Source organism: Choloepus didactylus, chromosome 13 (assembly GCF_015220235.1).
Source record: "Choloepus didactylus isolate mChoDid1 chromosome 13, mChoDid1.pri, whole genome shotgun sequence".
Classification (NCBI taxonomy): domain Eukaryota; kingdom Metazoa; phylum Chordata; class Mammalia; order Pilosa; family Megalonychidae; genus Choloepus; species Choloepus didactylus.
The window spans coordinates 6210501-6232688 of record NC_051319.1 but is presented as its reverse complement, the minus strand read 5'-3'; the positions used below and the strand labels follow the sequence as shown (position 1 = coordinate 6232688).

Below are 22188 nucleotides of genomic sequence, written 5' to 3'. Positions count from 1 at the left end.
TAGTTTCTGAATTGCGTCCTATTCCTCAGAATACTTTGGCATAAAAAAGGCTACACCAGTGTAGCTGATGATGATGGACTAGAAAACCCTGACACACAAACGAACTTAAAATCGTTAACTTTAGCCAGAACACTAAATTGTTTCCGCAATTGTTTACAAAACCGCTTACCTAAGTTCCTTCCCTTCACTTTCAAAAGAAACTCTGGGGCCCCACCCCAATCAACTTGGTAGAGTGAAACACTTCCAAATGTTCTGGATAGAAGCTTTGAACAACCAGCAACTACTGGCAAAAACATCGTTCTCAAACTCCAGAAAAAAGTAAAAGGTCTGTGATAAAAAAGAGTAAGCAACAAATCAAGAAAAAGCCTACTAGGATCTCTCGCTGCCCTGACTGGCCCCTCCTCCATCCCCTCACTGGCTCAGAGGGAGCCTTGCCCATGCTCCCTGGGAGACTAAATGTCTGGCTCAACCTGTCTGGTGGTGGCCTGAGGGACCTGCTGTCCTAGAAGCTGTCCTGCGTGCAGGAACCAGCTCACAGAACTCTCCTATAGAACGCCTCACGCCTCGGGAGAACAGTCCTGTTCTGGGGCAAGGGATTACTGGCTATGGGACATACAGGGCAGTGCCTGGGATCAGAGGAAACTGTTTCCTAGCAATTGTATCCTTGTTAAGAGGGGAATTCCTAGGGCCACACCCACGCCAAAGACAAGATACATGGGCAAAAAGGATCAGGGAGGTAACTACCCCTTGGCCTGGAGCTATTCTATAAACTCCTTGTAGGGATAAGCCCTGAAGGAAAGCACTTGCATTTCCCTTTTAGCTTCTCTCTCTCGTTTTTTTCTCTCCCTTTTTTTGTTAGCTCCTGGCATTCAAGGGAAGCTCTGTCATAATACTAGCTTAAGGAACAGATACCTCAGAGTCTAAATTTCAGTGATAACAGATTAAAATATCAAAATGCCCAGGTGTCAACAGAACATTACAAAACATACAAAGAAACAGGAAGCAATGGCCAAGACAAAGGAAAGATTAAAGCATTAAAAACCATCAATGAGGTTGACCAGACCTGGACATACCAAGACTTTTTAAAAATGTTCTTAAATATGCTCAAAGAGCTAAAAGAAAATTTGGGCAAAGAACTAAAGGAAATCAGGAAATGATAGATGGAAACAAAAGAGAATATCAATAGAGAGACAGAAATTACGAAAGGAACCAAATAGAGCTGAAGAGCACAGTAACAAAAATTAAAAATTCCCTAGAGGGGTCAAACAGCAGATTGGAGCTGACAGAAGAAAGAATGAGAGAACCTGAAGATAAGACAATTGAAATTATCCAGTCTGAGGAGCAGAAAAAGAAAAGAATGAAAAAAAATGAACAGAGCTTGAGGAACCTGTGAGACACCATCAAGTATACCAATATATGCATTGTGGAAGTTCCAAAAGAAGAAAGGGGCAGAGAGAATATTAAAAAAAAAAAAAAGGCTGAAAACTTCCCAAATTTAATGAAACACATGGATAGGCACATCCAAGATGCTCAACAAACTCACAACAGGATAAACTCAAACAGGCCCACACCACACTTGGTATAATCAAACTGTCGAACACCAAAGATAAAGAGGAAATTCTAAAAGCTGCAGGAGACGAGCAACATGTCATGTACAAGGGAGCTTTAATAAGATTAAGTGCATGATTTCTCATTGGAAAGAGGCGAGAAGGCATTGGGATGACATATTTGAAGTGCTGAAGGCAAGCAACTGCCAACCAAGAATTCTGTATCTGTCAAAACTGTTCTAAAAATGAGGGAGAGATTAAGATATTCCTAGATAAACATAAGCTGAGGGACTTAGTCACCACTTGACTGGCCCTACAAGAGATGCTAAAAGGAGTTCTATAGGTTGAAAGGAAAGAACAATAGATGATAGATCAAAGCTGCATGAAAAAACAAAGAGGTAAAAATGTGGATAAATATAAACACCAGCACTATAGTACTTTTGGTTTGTTAACTCCACTTTTTTCTTCCTACAGGATCTAATAGGTGATAGACAGACAAACAGATAGATATAATGATATGGCAAATATAGCAAAATGTTAAAATTGGTGGATATGGGCATTTGGGAGACTTGGGATATGGCTGGGGTGCTCTGTGTGGGGTTTGTATTACTTTTGTAACTGTCCTGTAAATTTGCAAGTATTTCAAAATAAAAAATTAAAGTAAAAAAAGAATTTTTAAAGGCCTGGCTGTCAAGAAAGTAAAAACACACCTCACAAAATAGGAGAAAATATTTGCAAATCATGTATCTGAAACAGATTTAGTATCCAGACTATATCAAAAACTGCTACCACTCCACAACAAAAAGACAAACAACCCAATAAAAAATGATCTATTCAAGACCCATTTTCCAAATAGACATTCTTTGTCTATTGACAAAGAATAGCCATTCTCCAAAGACATAAAATGGGCAATAAGCACATGAAAAGGTGCTCAACACCATTAGTCATTAGAGAAATGCAAATTAAAACTACAATGTAATACACCACTTCACATCCACTAGGTTGTCTATAATTAAAAAAAAAAAAAGTGTTGGTGAGGATATGGAGAAATTGGAACTCTTATGCACATGGGACCAGTGGGACTATAAAATGGTGCAGCCACCATGGAAAGCAGTCTCCAGTTACTCCAAAAGTTAAATGTAGATTTATGCATAACCTGGCAATTCCACTCCTAGGTATATCTCAAAAGAATACAAAACAGGTGTTCAAACAGATCATACACGAATGTTTACAGCAGCACTATTCATAATAGCGACGAGGTGGAAACAACCCAAGTGTCCATCAACTGATGAATGGTTAAACAAACTGGTCTATCCACACAATGTTCATAAAAATGAATGAACAACTGCTACATGTTATGACACAGATGAACCTAGAAAACATGCTCAGTAAAAGAAGCCAGATACAAAAGACCACATATTGTATGATTCCATTTACATGAATGTCCAGGATAGGCAGATCCATAAAGACAGAAAGCAGATTAGGGGTGGCCAGAAGATGGGGGAAAGGCAAATGGGAAGTGACTGCTGAAGTGTGTGGATCTCCTTTCAGGGTGACGAACATGTTTTAGCACTAGCTAGAGTTGATGGTTGCACCACATTGTGAATGTACTAAATGACCCCGAACTGCACACTTTAGAGCCAAATACATCTGCAACCTCCAGGACCTCAAGCTATCTAAGGAAAACTAAAAAGAGAAAGAAAATTGTCTGCAGTCCTGATTCACAGAGAATGCAGTGATATCACGGACTCCAGTTTAGGAAGCAACAATTTCCAAAATTTGTTTGGCCAAATTAATAATCAGAATGTGAAAGTGGCTCCAGCCGGAGGAGTGCTGGGCAGTACCTGATCCAGTCCTCCTCCAGCTCATCGCAGGACTCGCCGCCTGTTGTGTAGTCCGTGTCGTAGTGGTCTTGCTCTGCTCTCTTCGACTTCCCTGCTCTCCCCTTGGTAGGAGCCCTTTTCGAAGGTGTCTCATAGTTACTGCTGCTGCTGTAACGGGGCTGCCTGAAGTCATCCATGGGTGAGGTCACAGGAAGCTCCTGAACCACTTCAGGAACCCTAATAAAACAAGAATCATTTTCAGGGATCACTGGGTATACCGCAACCCTCTGCCAAGGCATGGTAACCACAAAAAGCAGCAGCAGTAACACCAGGAAACATCCACATGTAGGTGCATTCTCAAAAGTTCATATGTTCCACCCTGAGCAGACCCCTACTTTCTTATATTAAATTTAGCACCAGCTCATCCTATTATGCATGCCAACAGAAGTTCTGATTTAAGGGAAGCTCTTCTCAACTCTTCTAAGTAAAATGGATCTAAGATTCCATTTTAGGAAGCTCAGACTGATCTGCAAGAGGTGTTCATCTCTCTACAGGTTCTTCCAGTTCTATGGAATGCTGGGTGGGAAAGAGGAATGTACATACATAGCTAGCTTTGGAAGGTGACGCTCAGAGACAAGCCCTTTGTAACATTTAATTTTAGCCTACCATATATTAATTCTCCTTTCAAGATAAAAATCTTTTAAAATCTAAAATATATATAAGCTTTACACTGCAATGAATTAAGAAGTTTACCAAAGATTCTTTCATATATTAATTCTTACCATATTAATCCTGAAGCCATGAAGAATGAATGGAAGGGTTACCATTACACTTATTTTTTTAATGCAATTAATATTGCATTGGATTTTTTAGTTGTACATAAAGTTTCTGCTACAAGCCCCAACACTAAGTCTAACACAGGAACACAGTAACAGGAGCTTTCATTAGGTGGCAACTGTAAACTATTTCCAAGTAAAAGAAACGCCAAGCTTAGTTTCCACTGTAACAGACCTAGAGAAAGGCAAGAACAGAATGAAAGGAAGACCAAAGACAGAGCCTGAAGGTTGCCATGTCTGAGCCTTACTATTCAAATCAACCACTAAAATGTCTGAAGCCTTTCTGTCTTACTGCTTTCAACTTACAGAAACTTTAATCAAAAATTTTATGTATCAGGTTTACTCTGTTTTCTAAGTAATACAGAGCTGCTTGATTCTAAACTGTTGTCAGAGTTAGATTTCTAATAACACTTATTAATTTCTCATAGACCCCTAAAGCTTCTGGGGTATGAGTGTATATGTGTGTATGTAGTTGGAGATAGTTGTGGTGATATTTACTTTTAAGTTTATTCAGGTAATGCGGCATTGTGAGCTACGCCAATGATATTCTAATCAAGTGAAAATGTGACCTTCTCCATGAGTCAATGATTAACAAGTTCCTAGGCATTCAGCCTAAAATGCCAGTATTATGTTTCTTGCTTTGAGGTAGCAGAACAAAACCTTTAGAATGCAGTGGTTTTATCTGGGTGCAGGAGCCACAGAAGTAGGAAGCTGAAAGGCAAAACAAACATCAAAGCAGGCCTTCTGCCATAATTTTATGATATTAGATATTAATATTAGAAACCCTTAACTTGCAGATTTTCTGCCTCCTCTCTTCCTAATACCCATTAAGACAGTAAAATACTTCATCCAGCATGAAAGCTAGAAATGAAATGTTTAGCAAGAAAAGTATATATAAATTAAAAGTTAGGGAGTGCAGAATGCATGTATTCGTATTAACCTTCAAACCTATTTTTAGATACAAGTCCTATGGGTCAAAATCTGTACAACCCAAACAGCAACCAAAAACAAACAAACAAACAAACAACAGAAACCTACACAAAAAACTCTGTACAAGCCTGAAAACGTAACCACCCCTATACTTCCCAGCCCCAGCCCCACCCCCACCCCATGGTGCCCTGATTCACTCACAGGCATCCCAGGTCTCACCACTCATTCTCCAAAGCCCAGGAGTTCACCCTTTACCAGCTTTTTAATTCATTCTTTTTTACTCTTTAATCATTTGTTTTCTTCTCCTCTCCCACCACTACCACCACCACCCACGCCTGTACCGCTCCTACCTTGCCCTGGCTCTCAGTGAAGTTACTGGGCACTTTTATCTACCACAGTTAAGATTGCAACCTGTATGAGAACATGAACTTGGAATTCCCAGGGCACCTGAGCCAGTATTGTATACGAGGCAGGTGTTCAAGATAATTATTGAAGTGAAAACACATTCACAAGAATCTTTTTCTGATGACACACAGTATCAATAAGGGAGGAGAAACACTACAAGATCAACGTCATGCAATTATTGTGTATGTCGTTTTAGAATTGCCACTGTTCTATAAGGAGACACATCAAAGCCTTGCCAATCAAAGAACTCCAACCTCCTGGCCTCAAGAGATGACAGTGACCCAAAAGGACCAATCAGAATCCCTCCAACAGATATGTAAGCTCTGGGAAAGAAAATGTTTTCTAAATCCTGGGCTGGAAGTTCAATGCAGCCTGGGGAATGTGAGTGGCCATCCTGCCATACCCAAAGCTGCACTGAGAATAAAGCCAACATAGCGAAAGATAAGACCATGCAGGAGTCCTGATGTGTTCTGACTCCCTGGATTGTACCACGCGTGAAGTCAGACCTATCCCTGGGCCTGTAACTTCTTGAATTTGCATAAAATTTTAGTCGATTATCCTGCCAGCCTATTGTTACCAAACAATGGCCTCATTTTACCCCAGAATCAACCTGCCTTGGGAAAAAACTACAATGGGGATACGATTTTAATAACCATAATGGCCCCTACTATCAGCCAGACACTCACTGTGAGATACTTTACACCATGTATAAAACAAACTGCATAGAAAACAAAACGTTGAGGCTTTATTGGTTGCATGTTCTCCAGCAATATGGAGAACACAGTACAGCAACCTGGCAAATGAGATCTTAGAATTCCTGACTTCAAATGAAGTCTTCTAGCTTAACAGAAATGTAGGTGGACAGGATTGATCAATAAGTAATCTCCCTCTTCTGTTAAGGAGATCTAAAAATTATAGGCAAAAGGAGAGACTGAGAACCACACTTAGCTCTGTTATCAATCAATAACTTCTTTTCACCTTCACCTAAATTTCAAAACCAGAAATAAGAAAGAGAACATGGCAGAGGACCACATTCCCAAAGTGAAAGAACCTAATCCAGACTTTCTTACTAAATCTGCAGCTGAAAAGAAGCATTTTCAGTTTAGAAGAGGAAGAGAACCCCACCTCCTCAGAACCTTACAACCTCACCCTCCTACTGTCCTCCAAGTAGCCCTGAACCTCTACCTACAAGGCAAAGAGCACTGTACTTTGTAATACAAAGATCAGTCTAAAGCTTTTGCCCTGTTGCAAAATTGTTAGGGTGAGTTACTGGCACGAAACAACAAGGGAGATGCTACTTACGGTGTTGATTTATGGGAAGAATCTGGGTATGAACGTCTGTCATTCACTTTACCATCGGAAGAGTATGCCACGGAATTGTCAACTCTCTCCACAAAGTCAGATGGCGGGGGAAGCACGTCTTGCGAGCCTGCAGAAATGTTTTTAACCTAAAGAAACAGCCCAAAAAGACATAGCTATTATTTAGCCTATAATTTAAAGGGAGAAGAAACAGAAGAAAAATATCATACATAAAATTATTAATACTTATTGGGCTCATTAAATACTATTACCCTAATTAATAAAATGGCAATCATTACAGGTTAACAGTCAAATCAGTACTTTTACAAACACATAAAAGGTGTTATTGCTGTTTAACGACCAGAACGTATTACAAAGAAGGAAAAATACTGATAAGCTGATTCTCATCCTGATGTGATTAAATGGAATAATTATCTATAGTAGTTGCCTTTTCTTTCCCTTCTACACTCCATATTAGGAAAACCAGTCTCATTTTATTTAGGCTAGGTCTGGGCTAGGGCCTGAGAATTTGCATTTTTACCAAGCTCCCAGGTAATGCTGATGCAACTGGAAAACCACTAATCTAGGACAAAGGACACTGGTTATTCTTAATCCATTCATTCCTAAATATGGAATGTTAAAACCTTAGAGGCAGTTAAGATGCCCAATCTGATTTCTGCTATTGCAATAGTAAGAGCTCTAGTCTCTCAATGTACATTCTCAATGGCTCTATTATCTATAGCCTTCACAGTATAGTCACACTTCGGCCTTCCTTTGTACTATCCTTTTTGCTCCATTCTGCTCTGAAAGTGAATTCAGTCTACAGAAGTAATATGCATTGGAGGTTATGCATCCTTAAAGTGGAAGGAGACTTACCATAAAATCTATAGAAGAAAAAAAGACTTTCTTTTTAAGTATAAAGAGCAGACAATTATATTCCCAACATGAAATCCATTAGATTTTATGTAGCAGACCCAACTCTCTCTAAATGTCACCTAAAAATCTTTAAATTATTACATAATACCTTGCAATTGGTAAAAACTTTTTAAACTGTTTTTAAATCAAAGACCACATGTGCTAGGCTCAAATCAGTCATTGAGTTATTTTAACATAAAGGATCAGAAAAAAGGTGTGGAAAATCAAAATAATTCCACAAATTATTTCTGTGAAAAAGTGCAACTTTTCAAAAATAGGGAGAGTGGGACTCCTTTAATTTGGTGAAAAGAACAACAGCACTACTAATTCTCTAAAGCCTCTGTCTCTGCAAAAAGCCTCTGCAAAAAATGGGGAGAGCTACCTACTTCCTGAAGTTTGTTTATTGCATACCAGAAGATATTTTACCCACCCTTCATAATACAAAGGCAGTCTTGATTGCTTACTATTCCTGTTAGTCAGAAAGGAATGGAATCATTTCCCCCTTCAAAGTAGACTTTGGCAGCACTGGGAAACCAGTGGGTGGGTTGCCAAGGAGTGGGCTTGAGCCCCACCACAGGGGGGCAGCGGGTGGGAACCATTCTCGGCTCCCACTGAATTCCTTAGGACATAACACATCACTAATTCACAGGCAAATGCTTGACCAAAGGCCTATTCTTACTCTGGAGACTTCCTTTTCTTCAAAATTCATTTCACACTTCTCCAGGTTTTTTCTCCCACCCTAATATTAGTGCAGGTTGTAAAGCTCATGGATTTTCTATTGACTTTAGCAAGCCTGAAACCACAAATAAGGGACCTCCGTGTCCCTGTGGAGACTTCTTACTGCCCTTCCCCTTTTCTTTGACAACAAATTCTTAATTGGGCTTCAAGTCTTGGCTCATGTGCCACCACCCCCCTCCACAGAAGTCCCTGCTGGGGAAGCACCTACCTGCCCTCCTATCTCCCCAGGAACTAGAGTGTACAAACCTCTCACTAGAGCACTTAAGACACTGCCCAACAACTGCTTATGCACATTATAATCGCCTGCTCCCATATCTTAAAGCCAACACCGTCTGCCTGCTTACAACATGCCAAATACTGAACTGATAGATCATTTAGCAGGCACAACCTTACAGGTAAATATTGCTCCCTTTTCAGAAATGAGGAAGCTGTGGCTCTGGGAGTTAGACAACTTGCACATGGACCTACACCTAGTAAATGGTAATGTGGAATTTAAATGCAGATCTAACTCTGAAGTCTCTGCTACAATTCACTGCCTCTCCTGAACACTCTTCTACTTTTTTCCTCTTTGAATCTCCAAAGCCTAGCACAGCGCCTGGCACAAATCAGGAGCCCAGTTTGTTAACTAAATAAAGGTTACCTTATATATTACCAATCTACTTCTATATTGTGTATAACCAATCTTTTTATCAAATAAGCAGCTCTGAGCTGTTGTTTCTCTTGCTCGCTCGTTTTTTAACTTCCCAGCTAGATTTATCCATACCATTGCTTTAATTCTCCAGGTTTTCTAAATTTAAATTTTTATTTTTATTATGGTAACATATATATGACACATTTCTCATTTTAACCACTTTCAAGTAAACAATTCAGTTGTGTTAATTACATTCACAATGCTGTGCTATCACCACCAACCATCCATTTGACCTTTAAGTCAGCAGAACTGGACTAGCTACACCACTGACTCCACCCTCCAGCATGGGTCCTTTAATACCCTTTTTTTAAAAAATATACATCTACATAAAAAAAAAAAATTCCATGCCCTATGTGATGCCAGACTCAAAGATGAATAAGAAGCAGTCTTTGTCCTCAAAAAGAGCTTAAAATCTAGAGGCAAAGGCAAATTATACTTATAAAACAAGAGAATAAGATCATTTTTTCTTTCTATGCTTTTGTTTTCCCAAAAGAAACTAAAACATCACTTTTTCTCCAAACCATTCCATGGTACTAATGCAAAGTGAGTAAAAACCCAAAATCTCGCTTGAGGTACCCAGCTCTCTTAAGAGTGCCATCACCTTGTCTGGGTATTGCCTATTCCCCATGACACAGGAAACCATTCTCATTGCCCAGCCTTTCAACTCCTCACCACACCCTAACAAGAGATGATGTGAACCCATTTACAAGAATTTTATTTGCCCTTTAGTCTAACTTGACAACAGCAGATTTTGACTCCCAATTATTATGAATATATAATAACCAGGTCACCAGTCACCAGGTGCTTTTGTTTAGGTCAGCATGCAGGAACACCAACCTCATAAGAGTAAAAGGGTTTTTCGTGCTTGGTAATTAAAGTGGAGAAATGCATGAGGCGTCAGAGGGAGGGGCACCTTAATCTCAAAGTATCACCTCCAGTTTTACAACCTGCACATTCCACCTTCACCTGCCACGTGCCCTTGTGCTACAGGTTCTCTGAACAGTAAGCTGTACAACTTGTTTTTCCTGTTTGCTGACATTTTACACCTACAGATGCTTCCCCAAGGAAAGCCTCAAAACTGCATCTGAAAGTTCCCTCAGACCTTTCTCCACTTTTGGTTGCTTAAAGGGAAATGCTTTTAAAAGTACTAATCCCACAAATGAAAAGATCATGGACCAGGTTTGAGCAACTCTGACCTAATCACGTTGATCAGATGGCACTAGGGATTTAGCAAACCTACCGCCCCTACCCAACTGCACACTTCCCATAGGGAAATATTAAAAATATACACCAGCAAAGGTGAATTCTGAAACTCCCTAAGAACCAATGAGTTATTAGAACTTTGGGAGGGAGTGTGGTGGAGAAACCTTAACCTCAGTGAGTGACTCTTATACATCAGCGATCTCATTCAAGGTCTCCTGGCTCTACAAACGGAAATCCTGGTGAATACTTTAATACACATGACTCTTGCCAGAACTCCCCAACAGGTATGCTGCAAGGTGTAACCCACATATCTGGGTTAGAATATTTGTCCTCAGCCAAATCCCCTTCAGTTTAATCCAGTATATTATACAATGTTATCATTTTCTAAGTATGCTATGATGTGGAGAAGGCCTTAGGCATACATTAACTCGGATGCTAACTGGGCTGGCAGTGTAACTGTTGCAGCTTGAATCTACAGAACAGTGGTTCTCCATGTGACCAGCGACATCGACATTACTTGGAAACTCATTCGAAATTCCAATTCTTGGACGTGGGGCCCACCAAGGTTTTAACAAGCCCTCCAAGTGATTGTGATGCATGTTCAGGGTTGAGAGCCACAGATATAGGACACAATTCTCCTGTATGTCACAGACAATTGAGCCTTGTTTAGTAAACCATTATACCTGGAATTGACCTTAGAAAAAATTCTACTTAGTGCTGAAAAGTTAGAATTCCTGCTTTCAGAGAGCTATGGAGGCACTCACCAGCTCTAGCGCATACTACCTCACCTTCTAATACAGAACTCTAAGCTCTCCAGAATTCTGTGGCCTGCCCTCCCACTCCTTTTCATTCACAGTGGTGCTGGAAAAGACAGGGTTTCTCTGAGTGGTTTCTAAAAGTCAGCAGACTGACAGGGCACTTCTACATTGGTTCCATTTTGTTCCATCTGAGGTCACAGATAACAGTGTAATCTTTTCCAGGAATGAGAACCTAGTTAGCAGCCTACAAAACTGCTTTTACATACAAGAATGCTTGTATTGGTTGAAAGCAAAAAGGCTATTCAAGTCTCATCAGATGTCTAATGCCAGTTATCACCATTGCTGTCCCAGCCCTCTATCCCAAGCACACCTGTCTCCTCCCTGCTGTGTACAGAGGCAGATGATATACAGGGCATGCCTACGCCCATGAGAAAGACATCTGTTCTTAGGTAAGCTTGTAGCAGAATGAGTAAGAGAAAGATAAGTTAAACTGAAACCAACATTAAATGTACTTACATGTTTTCCCTAATTCAAACTCACTGCTGCAAATACTAGCAAGTATTATTCTAGCTAAAACTTACTGGACATTAATAAGTTATATGATGGCTCTGATCCAAGCCCTTTAATCCTCTCAGTATGAGCATACCTGTAGATGTAACTTTTATTTTCCCCATTCACAGATTAGGAATCAGTTAAAGTAACAGACAAGGCCACCTTGGGGCAAACGGATTAATTTCATCACAAATCCAAGGAAACTAAAAGCTACCCAAGCCTGACCCCAAAGACACGATCAGGGACACTGTCCCTTCTCTACACCTCACTCATCCTCACTAGCTCCTACCTTGACAGATAAATGCTGGGAACACTTAGAAACTTCTAGAAATAGACTACCTAGATAGCAAACTTAGCTTTTAGATTTACACACTTCCTACTTAAAAACAGCATCCTGTTTAACAACATTCACTTGCTACTTGATAACACTGGAGAAATAAGTTTATGGCATGGTCTCTACAAAGTTGTCTATTCCTACTTCTGATGTAAATCATGTGGCACAGCAAGAAAAGATACAAATTAGGAGACATGCAGAAAATATTTTAATTGGTTTGCTGATTTATGGTAGACACAGGTACTTTACAATACATTACCTCATTTTAATCTTTAAGTTTTATTAACTAAGTATTATTTTCCCCAATTTTACTGGCAAAGAAACTGAGGCTCAGAGGGTTTCTGTGTATAACAGGAAATACAACAACAACAACAACCAAAAAAACACCACACCAAAAATACAAGTTATAAAGGTAAATATCTGAGTTAGAATACTTGTCCTGCTTTTCAGAGCTCTGATGTCTGAGACAAATTACTGGAGCCCTTGCTAACTTCAGTTTCTCCTTCTATAAAAAGTAGCTACCATTATGGATTGCAGTTAGGAAAAAGTGGATAACACCTTAGAATAATTTAGGATAATGTACCAAGTGGCTAGCACAAAATAGCTACTTTAGGAGGAAATGGTGGTTACTACTTTTACTGCAATTTTTGTAGCTTTGTTGCCAAAGTTTTTAAGACATGAAGCTCAAATGCAAGTCAGTCTGACTTAATACACTGAAAGGAGCACATAGCGAGGAGAGTCCAAACTTCTAGTCCTGAATTGTCCTGTCGCCACTAGCAAGCCGCTATCTTGTTTGTGTCCACCTCACAGATTTTCAGCTTCCGTGCACATAAATATAGTGACATAGATTAGATGATCTTACCTTAGGGTCCCATATCAATCTCAGATTCTGATTTCTTTTACTTTACCAAAACCAAATCAAAATATAATCACAGAAGCATCTGAATCTGTTTTTAACTTTTGGTTACTATTTCACCAGAATGCTTCAGGTGTTGATAAAAACTAATCTCAAGTATACAAATTTTATAATCAACCCTTAATATTTACTGTAGATGTGTACTTTTCCAAAACCAGGCCCCAGTTGTAAGTATTTACTCTAGAGAAAATGATTATGTATGCTCTCGTTTCCACGACCTTCTAGAACAGGGGGGATGGGGAAGATGTGAACACAGTGATTAACACAAAATACCTGTCCCCACGGACTAAAGAGTACTAGTCTCTCCCAGCTCAGCTCTGCCACCCACAGAATAGCCACACAGCTGGACACAACTCCTTGGACCACAGTCCCCTGCCCTTCCAAGAGGCCGAGCTCAAGCAGGGACAGGAAAAGCTCTGAGGCAGTATGACACAGTCGATGGAAGGAGTCAGCAGAGTAGTGAGGGGACTGGGGTGAGGCAGGCAAATTCAAAGCTGCTCAGAAACTCATTTTAAGTTATTCAAATTGCACCTTGAATTTAAAAGCTGGCAAGATGACCAAAGACATCAAAACAAGAGGACTGGGGCTTGCCCAAATGAAACTTATTCCTGCAAAGGAGAGACTAAGCCTACTTATATTATGCCTAAGAGTCACCCCCAGAGAACCTCTTTGGATGCTCAGATGTGGCCTAAGCCCAACTCAGAAGGTAAACTCACTGCCCTCCCCCTTACATGGGTCATGACTCCCATGGGTGTCAATCTCCCTGGCAATGTGGAACATGACTTCCAGGGATGAGCCTGGACCTGGCATCATGGGTTTGAGAAAACTTTCCTGACCAAAAAGGGGGAAAACAAATGAAACAAAATAAAGTTTTGGTGGCTGAGAAATTTTAAATGGAGTCAAGAGGTCATTCTAGAGGTTATTCTTATGCTTTATATAGATATTCCTTTTTAGTTTCTAGTGTATTAGAATAACTAAAAGGAAATAACCTGAATCTGTTGAACTGTAATCCAGTAGACTTGATTCCCGATGATAATTATATAACTACATAGCTTTTATCGTGTGACTGTGTGATTGTGAAAACATTGTGACTAACATTCCCTTACCCAGTGTACGGGCAGATGAGTAATTATGGGGGAAAGGGATATGAGATGTTTGGGCTATTTTTTTTTTTTTTCATCTTCATTTTATTGAGATATATTCATATACCACGCAGTCATACAAAACAAATCGCACTTTCGATTGTTCACAGTACCATTACATAGTTGTACATTCATCACCCAAATCAATCCCTGACACCTTCATTAGCATACACACAAAAATAACAAGAATAATAATTAGAGTGAAAAAGAGCAATTGAAGTAAAAAAGAACACTGGGTACCTTTGCCTGTTTGTTTCCTTCCCCTATTTTTCTACTCATCCATCCATAAATTAGACAAAGTGGAGTGTGGTCCTTATGGCTTTCCCAATCCCATTGTCACCCCTCATACGCTACATTTTTATACAATTGTCTTTGAGATTCATGGGTTCTGGGTTGTAGTTTGATAGTTTCAGGTATCCACCACCAGCTACCCCAATTCTTTAGAACCTAAAAAGGGTTGTCTAAATTGTGTGTAAGAGTGCCCACCAGAGTGACCTCTCGGCTCCTTTTGGAATCTCTCTGCCACTGAAGCTTATTTCATTTCCTTTCACATCCCCCTTTTGGTCAAGAAGATGTTCTCCGTCCCACGATGCCAGGTCTACATTCCTCCCCGGGAGTCATACTCCACTTTGCCAGGGAGATTCACTACCCTGGGTGTCTGATCCCACGTAGGGGGAGGGCAGTGATTTCACCTTTCAAGTTGGCTTAGCCAGAGAGAGAGGGCCACATCTGAGCAACAAAGAGGCATTTGGGAGGAGGCTCTTAGGCACAACCATAGGGAGGCCTAGCCTCTCCTTTGCAGCAACCATCTTCCCAAAGGTAAAACCTATGGTAGAGGGCTCAACCCATCAAACCACCAGTCCCCTATGTCTGTGGTCATGTTAGCAACCATCGAGGTGGGGTAGGCGAATACCCCTGCATTCTCCACAGACTCCTCAAGGGGGCTCTACATCTTTTTTTCCTTGTTTTTCTTTTTTTTTTTTTAACTTTCCCTTCTTTTTTAAATCAACTGTATGAAAAAAAAGTTAAAAAGAAAACAAACATACAATAAAAGAACATTTCAAAGAGACCATAACAACGGAGTAAGAAAAAGACAACTAACCTAAGATAACTGCTTAACTTCCAACATGTTCCTACTTTACCCCAAGAAAGTTACCTAATATAGCAACATTTCTGTGAACTTGTTCCTACTATATCCATCAGAAATTAACAAACCATAGTCATTCCTGGGCATCCGAGAACGTTAAATAGCTTATCTGTTCTTATTGGATTATTGTTCCCCCTTCTTTAATTGCTCTCTATTGCTAGTTCCCCTACATTCTACATTATAAACCATTTGTTTTACATTTTTCAAAGTTCACATTAGTGGTAGCATATAATATTTCTCTTTTTCCGCCTGGCTTATTTCGCTCAGCATTATGTCTTCAAGGTTCATCCATGTTGTCATATGTTTCACGAGATCGTTCCTTCTTACTGCTGCGTAGTATTCCATCGTGTGTATATACCACATTTTATTTATCTACTCATCTGTTGAAGGACATTTGGGTTGTTTCCATCTCTTGGCAATTGTGAATAATGCTGCTATGAACATTGGCGTGCAGATATCTGTTCGTGTCACTGCTTTCCGATCTTCCGGGTATATACTGAGAAGTGAAATCGCTGGGTCGAATGGTAACTCTATACCTAGTTTTCTAAGGAACTGCCAGACTGACTTCCAGAGTGGCTGAACCATTATACAGTCCCACCAACAATGAATAAGTGTTCCAATTTCTCCACATCCCCTCCAGCATTTGTAGTTTCCTGTTTGTTTACTGGCAGCCATTCTAATCGGTGTGAGATGGTATCTCATTGTGGTCTTAATTTGCATCTGTCTAATAGCTAGTCAAGCTGAACATTTTTTCATGTGTTTCTTGGCCATCTGTATTTCCTCTTCAGAGAACTGTCTTTTCATATCTTTTGCCCATTTTATAATTGGGCTGTCTGTACTATTGTCATTGAGTTGTAGGATTTCTTTATATATGCAAGATATCAGTCTTTTGTCAGATCCATGGTTTCCAAAAATTTTTTCCCATTGAGTTGGCTGCCTCTTTACCTTTTTGAGAAATTCCTTTGAGGTGCAGAAACTTCTAAGCTTGAGGAGTTCCCATTTATCTATTTTTTCTTTTCTTGCTTGTGCTTTGGGTGTAAAGTCTAGGAAGTGGCCGCCTAATACAAGGTCTTGAAGATGTTTTCCTACATTATCTTCTAGGAGTTTTATGGTACTTTCTTTTATGTTGAGATCTTTCGTCCATTTTGAGTTAATTTTTGTATAGGGGGTGAGGTAGGGGTCCTCTTTCATTCTTTTGGAAATGGATATCCAACTCTCCCAGCCCCATTTGATGAAAAGACCATTATGGCTCAGTTCGGTGACTTTGGGGGCCTTATCAAAGATCAGGTGGCCATAGATCTGAGGGTCTATCTCTGAATTCTCAATTTGATTCCATTGATCTATATTTCTATCTTTGTGCCAGTACCATGCTGTTTTGGCAACTGTAGCTTTATAATAAGCTTCAAAGTCAGGGAGTGTAAGTCCTCCCACTTCATTTTTCTTTTTTAGAGTGTCTTTAGCAATTCGAGGCATCTTCCCTTTCCAAATAAATTTGATAACTAGCTTTTCCAAGTCTGCAAAGTAGGTTGTTGGAATTTTGATTGGGATTGCATTGAATCTGTAGATGAGTTTGGGTAGAATTGACATCTTAATGACAATTAGCTTTCCTATCCATAAACATGGAATATTTTTCCATCTTTTAAGGTCCCCTTCTATTTCCTTTAGTAGAGTTACGTAGTTTTCTTTGTATAGGTCTTTTACATCTTTGGTTAAGTTTATTCCTAGGTACTTGATTTTTTTAGTTGCTATTGAAAATGGTATCTTTTTCTTGAGTGTCTCTTCAGTTTGTTCATTTCTAGCATATAGAAACATTACTGACTTATGTGCATTAATCTTGTATCCCGCTACTTTGCTAAATTTGTTTATTAGCTCTAGTAGCTGTATCGTCGATTTCTCAGGGTTTTCTAGATATAAGATCATATCATCTGCAAACAATGACAGTTTTACTTCTTCTTTTCCAATTTGGATGCCTTTTATTTCTTTGTCTTGCTGGATTGCCCTGGCTAGCACTTCCAGCACAATGTTGAATAACAGTGGTGACAGCGGGCATCCTTGTCTTGTTCCTGATCTTAGAGGGAAGGCTTTCAGTCTCTCACCATTGAGTACTATGCTGGCTGTGGGTTTTTCATATATGCTCTTTATCATGTTGAGGAAGTTTCCTTCAATTCCTACCTTTTGAAGTGTTTTTATGAAAAACGGATGTTGGATTTTGTCAAATGCTTTTTCAGCATCTATTGAGATGATCAATTGATTTTTCCCTTTTGACTTGTTAATGTGTTGTAATACATTGATTGATTTTCTTATGCTGAACCATCCTTGCATGCCTGGAATGAACCCCACTTGGTCATGGTGTATGATTTTTTTAATGTGTCTTTGGATTCGATTTGCAAGTATTTTGTTGAGGATTTTTGCATCTATATTCATTAGGGAGATTGGCCGGTAGTTTTCCTTTTTTGTAGCATCTTTGCCTGGTTTTGGTATTAGATTGATGTCAGCTTCATAAAATGAGTTAGGTAGTGTTCCATTTTCTTCAATGTTTTGAAAGAGTTTGAGTAAGATTGGTGTCAGTTCTTTCTGGAAAGTTTGGTAGAATTCCCCTGTGAAGCCATCTGGCCCTGGGCATTTATTTGTGGGAAGATTTTTGATGACTGATTGGATCTCTTTGCTTGTGATGGGTTGGCTGAGGTCTTCTATTTCTTCTCTGGTCAGTCTAGGTTGTTCATATGTTTCCAGGAAATTGTCCATTTCCTCTACATTATCCAGTTTGTTGCCATACAGTTGTTCATAATATCCTCTTATAATTTTTTTAATTTCTTCAGGATCTGCAGTTATGTCACCTTTTTCATTCCTTATTTTGTTTATATGGGTCTTCTCTCTTTTTGATTTTGTCAGTCTAGCTAGGGGCTTGTCAATCTTGTTGATCTTCTCAAAGAACCAACTTTTGGTGATATTTATTCTCTCTATTGTTTTTTTGTTCTCTATGTCATTTATTTCTGCTTTAATGCTTGTTATTTCTTTTCTTCTACTTGGTTTAGGATTGGTTTGCTGTTCATTTCCTAGCTTCTTCAGTTGATCCATTAGTTCTTTGATTTTGGCTCTTTCTTCCTTTTTAATATATGCGTTTAGTGCTATAAACTTCCCCCTTAGCACTGCTTTTGCTGCATCCCATAGGTTTTGGTATGTTGTGTTCTCATTTTCATTCGTCTCTATATATTTAGCAATTTCTCTTGCTATTTCTTCTTTAACCCACTGATTGTTTAGGAGTGTGTTGTTTAACCTCCAGGTATTTGTGAATTTTCTAAGTCTCTGATGGTTATTGACTTCTAATTGTATTCCATTGTGGTCAGAGAATGTGCTTTGAATAATTTCAATCTTTTTAAATTTATTGAGGCTTGTTTTATGTCCCAACATATGATCTATTCTGGAGAAAGTTCCGTGAGCACTAGAAAAGTATGTGTATCCTGGTGATTTGGGATGTAATGTCCTGCATATGTCTGTTAAATCTAATTCATTTATCAGATTGTTTAGGTTTTCAATTTCCTTATTGGTCTTCTGTCTGGTTGATCTATCTATAGGAGAGAGTGATGTGTTGAAGTCTCCCACAATTATTGTGGAAACATCAATTGCTTCCTTTAGTTTTGCCAGTGTTTCTCTCATGTATTTTGTGGCACCTTGATTGGGTGCATAGACATTTACGATTGCTATTTCTTCTTGTTGAATTGCCCCTTTTATTAGTATGTAGTGGCCTTCCTTGTCTCTCAAAACATCCCTGCATTTAAAGTCTATTTTATCTGAGATTAATATTGCTACACCTGCTTTCTTTTGGCTGTAGCTTGCATGAAATATTTTTTTTTCCATCCTTTCACTTTCAGTTTCTTTGTGTCCCTGTGTCTAAGATGAGTCTCTTGTATGCAACATATTGATGGTTCATTTTTTTTGATCCATTCTGCGAATCTATATCTTTTAATTAGGGAGTTTAATCCATTTACATTCAACGTTATAACCGTGAAGGCATTTCTTGAATCAGCCATCTTATCCTTTGGTTTATGTTTGTCATATTTTTCCCCTCTCTCTATTAATATCCTTTATTGTACCCATACCGAATCTCTTTAGTACTGAACCTTTCTCCAAGTCTCTCTGTTCTGTCTTTGTTTCTCTGTCTGTAGGGCTCCCTTTAGTATCTCCAATAGGGCAGGTCTCTTGTTAGCAAATTCTCTCAGCATTTGTTTGTCTGTGAAAAATTTAAGCTCTCCCTCAAATTTGAAGGAGAGCTTTGCTGGATAAAGTATTCTTGGCTGGAAATTTTTCTCACTCAGAATTTTAAATATATCGTGCCACTGCCTTCTCGCCTCCATGGTGGCTGCTGAGTAGTCACTACTTAGTCTTATGCTGTTTCCTTTGTATGTGGTGAATTGCTTTTCTCTTCCTGCTTTCAGAACTTGCTCCTTCTCTTCCGTGTTTGACAGTGTGATCAGAATATGTCTCGGAGTGGGTTTATTTGGATTTATTCTATTTGTAGTTCGCTGAGCATTTATGATTTGTGTATTTATGTTGTTTAGAAGATTTGGGAAGTTTTCCCCAACAATTTCTTTGAATACTCTTCCTAGACCTTTACCCTTTTCTTCCCCTTCTGGGACACCAATGAGTCTTATATTCGGACGTTTCATATTATCTATCATATCCCTGAGGTCCATTTCGATTTTTTCAATGTTTTTCCCCATTCTTTCTTTTATGCTTTCATTTTCCATTCTGTCATCTTCCAGGTCACTGATTCGTTGTTCAACTTCCTCTAGTCTTGTACTATGAGTGTCCAGAATCTTTTTAATTTGGTCAACAGTTTCTTTAATTTCCATAAGATCATCCATTTTTTTATTTAGTCTTGCAATGTCTTCTTTATGCTCTTCTAGGGTCTTCTTGACCTCCTTTGTATCTCGTACTATGGTCTCATTGTTCATCTTTAGTTTTTTGAGTAGCTGCTCTAGGTGCTGTGTCTCTTCTGATCTTTTGATTTGGGTGCTTGGGCTTGGGTTATCCATAGTCTGTTTTTTTCATATGCTTTATAATTTTCTGTTGTTTTTGGCCTCTTGGCATTTGCTGAACTTGATAGGGTTCTTTTAGGATTTGTAGATCAATTGAAGTCCTTATCTCTAATTTATCAGATCTACAGCTTCGTGGAGTACACTTTCTCTAACTAACCAGCAGGTGGCGTCCACGAGCCACCTGTTCTCCACAAGCCAGTTCTCCCCTGCTTAGCCTTTTTGGTGAGTGGGGGAGTGAGTCTTGTGGGGTCCAATTGGTGTACCAAGCTTGCATGTGTAGTTGGTGTTGCCTGCCCTGTATATGGGGTGTGTTTCTGGGCAGTCACGGAGGGGGGGTGGCTCTAACAATCAAATCTCCCTGGTGATCCTAGAGTTTTAAAGCTGCTGCAATAGTCTAATCCTTCAGTTCAGTCCTGCCACAGTTTGTCTCTGCCACTGAGCCACAAGTCCTTGGTATTGGCGTATGGCTCCTGAGACTTGCAAGTGGGCCCCTCTTCCAGGCCGTGCACCCCGGGTCCTCTGTTGAGAGATGACTTGCTATGTCACAGGTGAGTGCCGTCCCCCCAGGGCAGTTCTGGGCTGCTGGGCTGTGTAGGGAGGCTCCCAGTCTGCTCAAATGATGGCTGAATGGGGCTTTGTTAATTCACACTGCTCCACCTTCCCAACTCTGGGACAATCAGCTGAGGTTGCAGGGAAGGCTAATGTCTACACCCAGTTTTGTGGTGTGTGCCTGTTATTTCAAGCGCTTCCGTCACAGTGGGTTGTCTGGGGCAGCTCTGGGCTATGGGGCTGGCGACGGACAGGAGTGTTTCCTGTCCACCAGGATGATGGCTGTGAGCAGACACCCCCCTTTTCTTGGGAAGTTGTGGTGTTTAGTGAATTTTCTCAGCCACTGGATTATTGCCTTTTGTCTCAGAGCTCTCTTAGTTCTGCTCTTATCTTGACCTGCCCAAATTGCAAGTCTTTGAAGCTTTCTGTATTGGGCTTCTTAGAGTAATTGTTTTAGAAAAAGAAAAAAGGATTAAAAAAAAAGGGCCCTCCTCAGAGATCTAATGGGTTATTGAAATGCTAAGAGACAAAGCAATTAGGGCCATTAAGGAAAGGTCCACAGGGCAGAGAGATCAGCTTTTCTTCGGGATTTGCATATGAGCCTCAGGGCCTGAGCTCTGCCCTTCCCCTTTCTATGTTCACCAGAACTCCAAAAATCCTCCGCTTTTATTTTGGAGTTTTTCGTGTTGTTTTTTTTCTATGCCTGTCTCCTCTCTGCTGGGCTGGCTGCTCTCAGATTCTCTGGTGTCTGGTCACAGTCTATCTATGGTTGGAGTTTGGATCAGTAGAATGAGTTTCTAAAAAGGGCTGCCACTGTAGTTCTCCCTTCTCCTTCCCGGAGCTGACAGCCCCTCCTCCCACGGGACTGAGCCTGGCAGGGAGGGGTGCGGGTCCCCAGGCCACAAAAACTTACAGATTTCGCTGATCTCAGCAGTTCCACGTTTTCATGAGTGTTGTATGAAGTATGCCCAAAGTCAGATTGCTCTGTGGTGTCCAGTCCACGCAGTTCCTGGCTTTCTACCTACTTTCCTAGAGGAGTAACTAAAACATACAGCTCAGCAGTCCGCCATCTTGCTCCGCCTCCTATTTTTATTTATATTTTTTCATTATTTTGGAGTAATGAAAATGTTCTAAAATTGACTGTGATAATGAATGCACAACTATATGATGATACTCTGAGCCACTGATTGTATACTTTGGATGGATTACATGGTGTGTGAATATATCCCAATAAAATTGCATTAAAAAAAACAAGGGGACAATTACAACTAATTCAAGCAGCATATTTATAGTACATATTATCTACACAGCACCCTTCTTCAGAACTCATTTCCACATTCCACACAGTAGCTTTGGAAACTGCC

General features: G+C 39.8%; 1 protein-coding gene across 3 annotated transcripts in view; it reads right to left on the bottom strand.

The window, feature by feature from the left end:
• The window catches only part of OCLN (occludin), a 54581-nt gene that overhangs the window by 8924 nt on the left and 23469 nt on the right, over positions 1 to 22188 (bottom strand). For all 3 annotated transcript variants that reach the window (XM_037801241.1, XM_037801242.1, XM_037801243.1), the window contains 2 exons: positions 6844 to 6989; positions 3392 to 3607 (listed from right to left, as the gene is read on the bottom strand). In XM_037801241.1, the coding sequence (XP_037657169.1) occupies positions 3392 to 3607; positions 6844 to 6989 (362 nt within the window). The remainder of the gene's footprint in view (positions 1 to 3391; positions 3608 to 6843; positions 6990 to 22188) is intronic.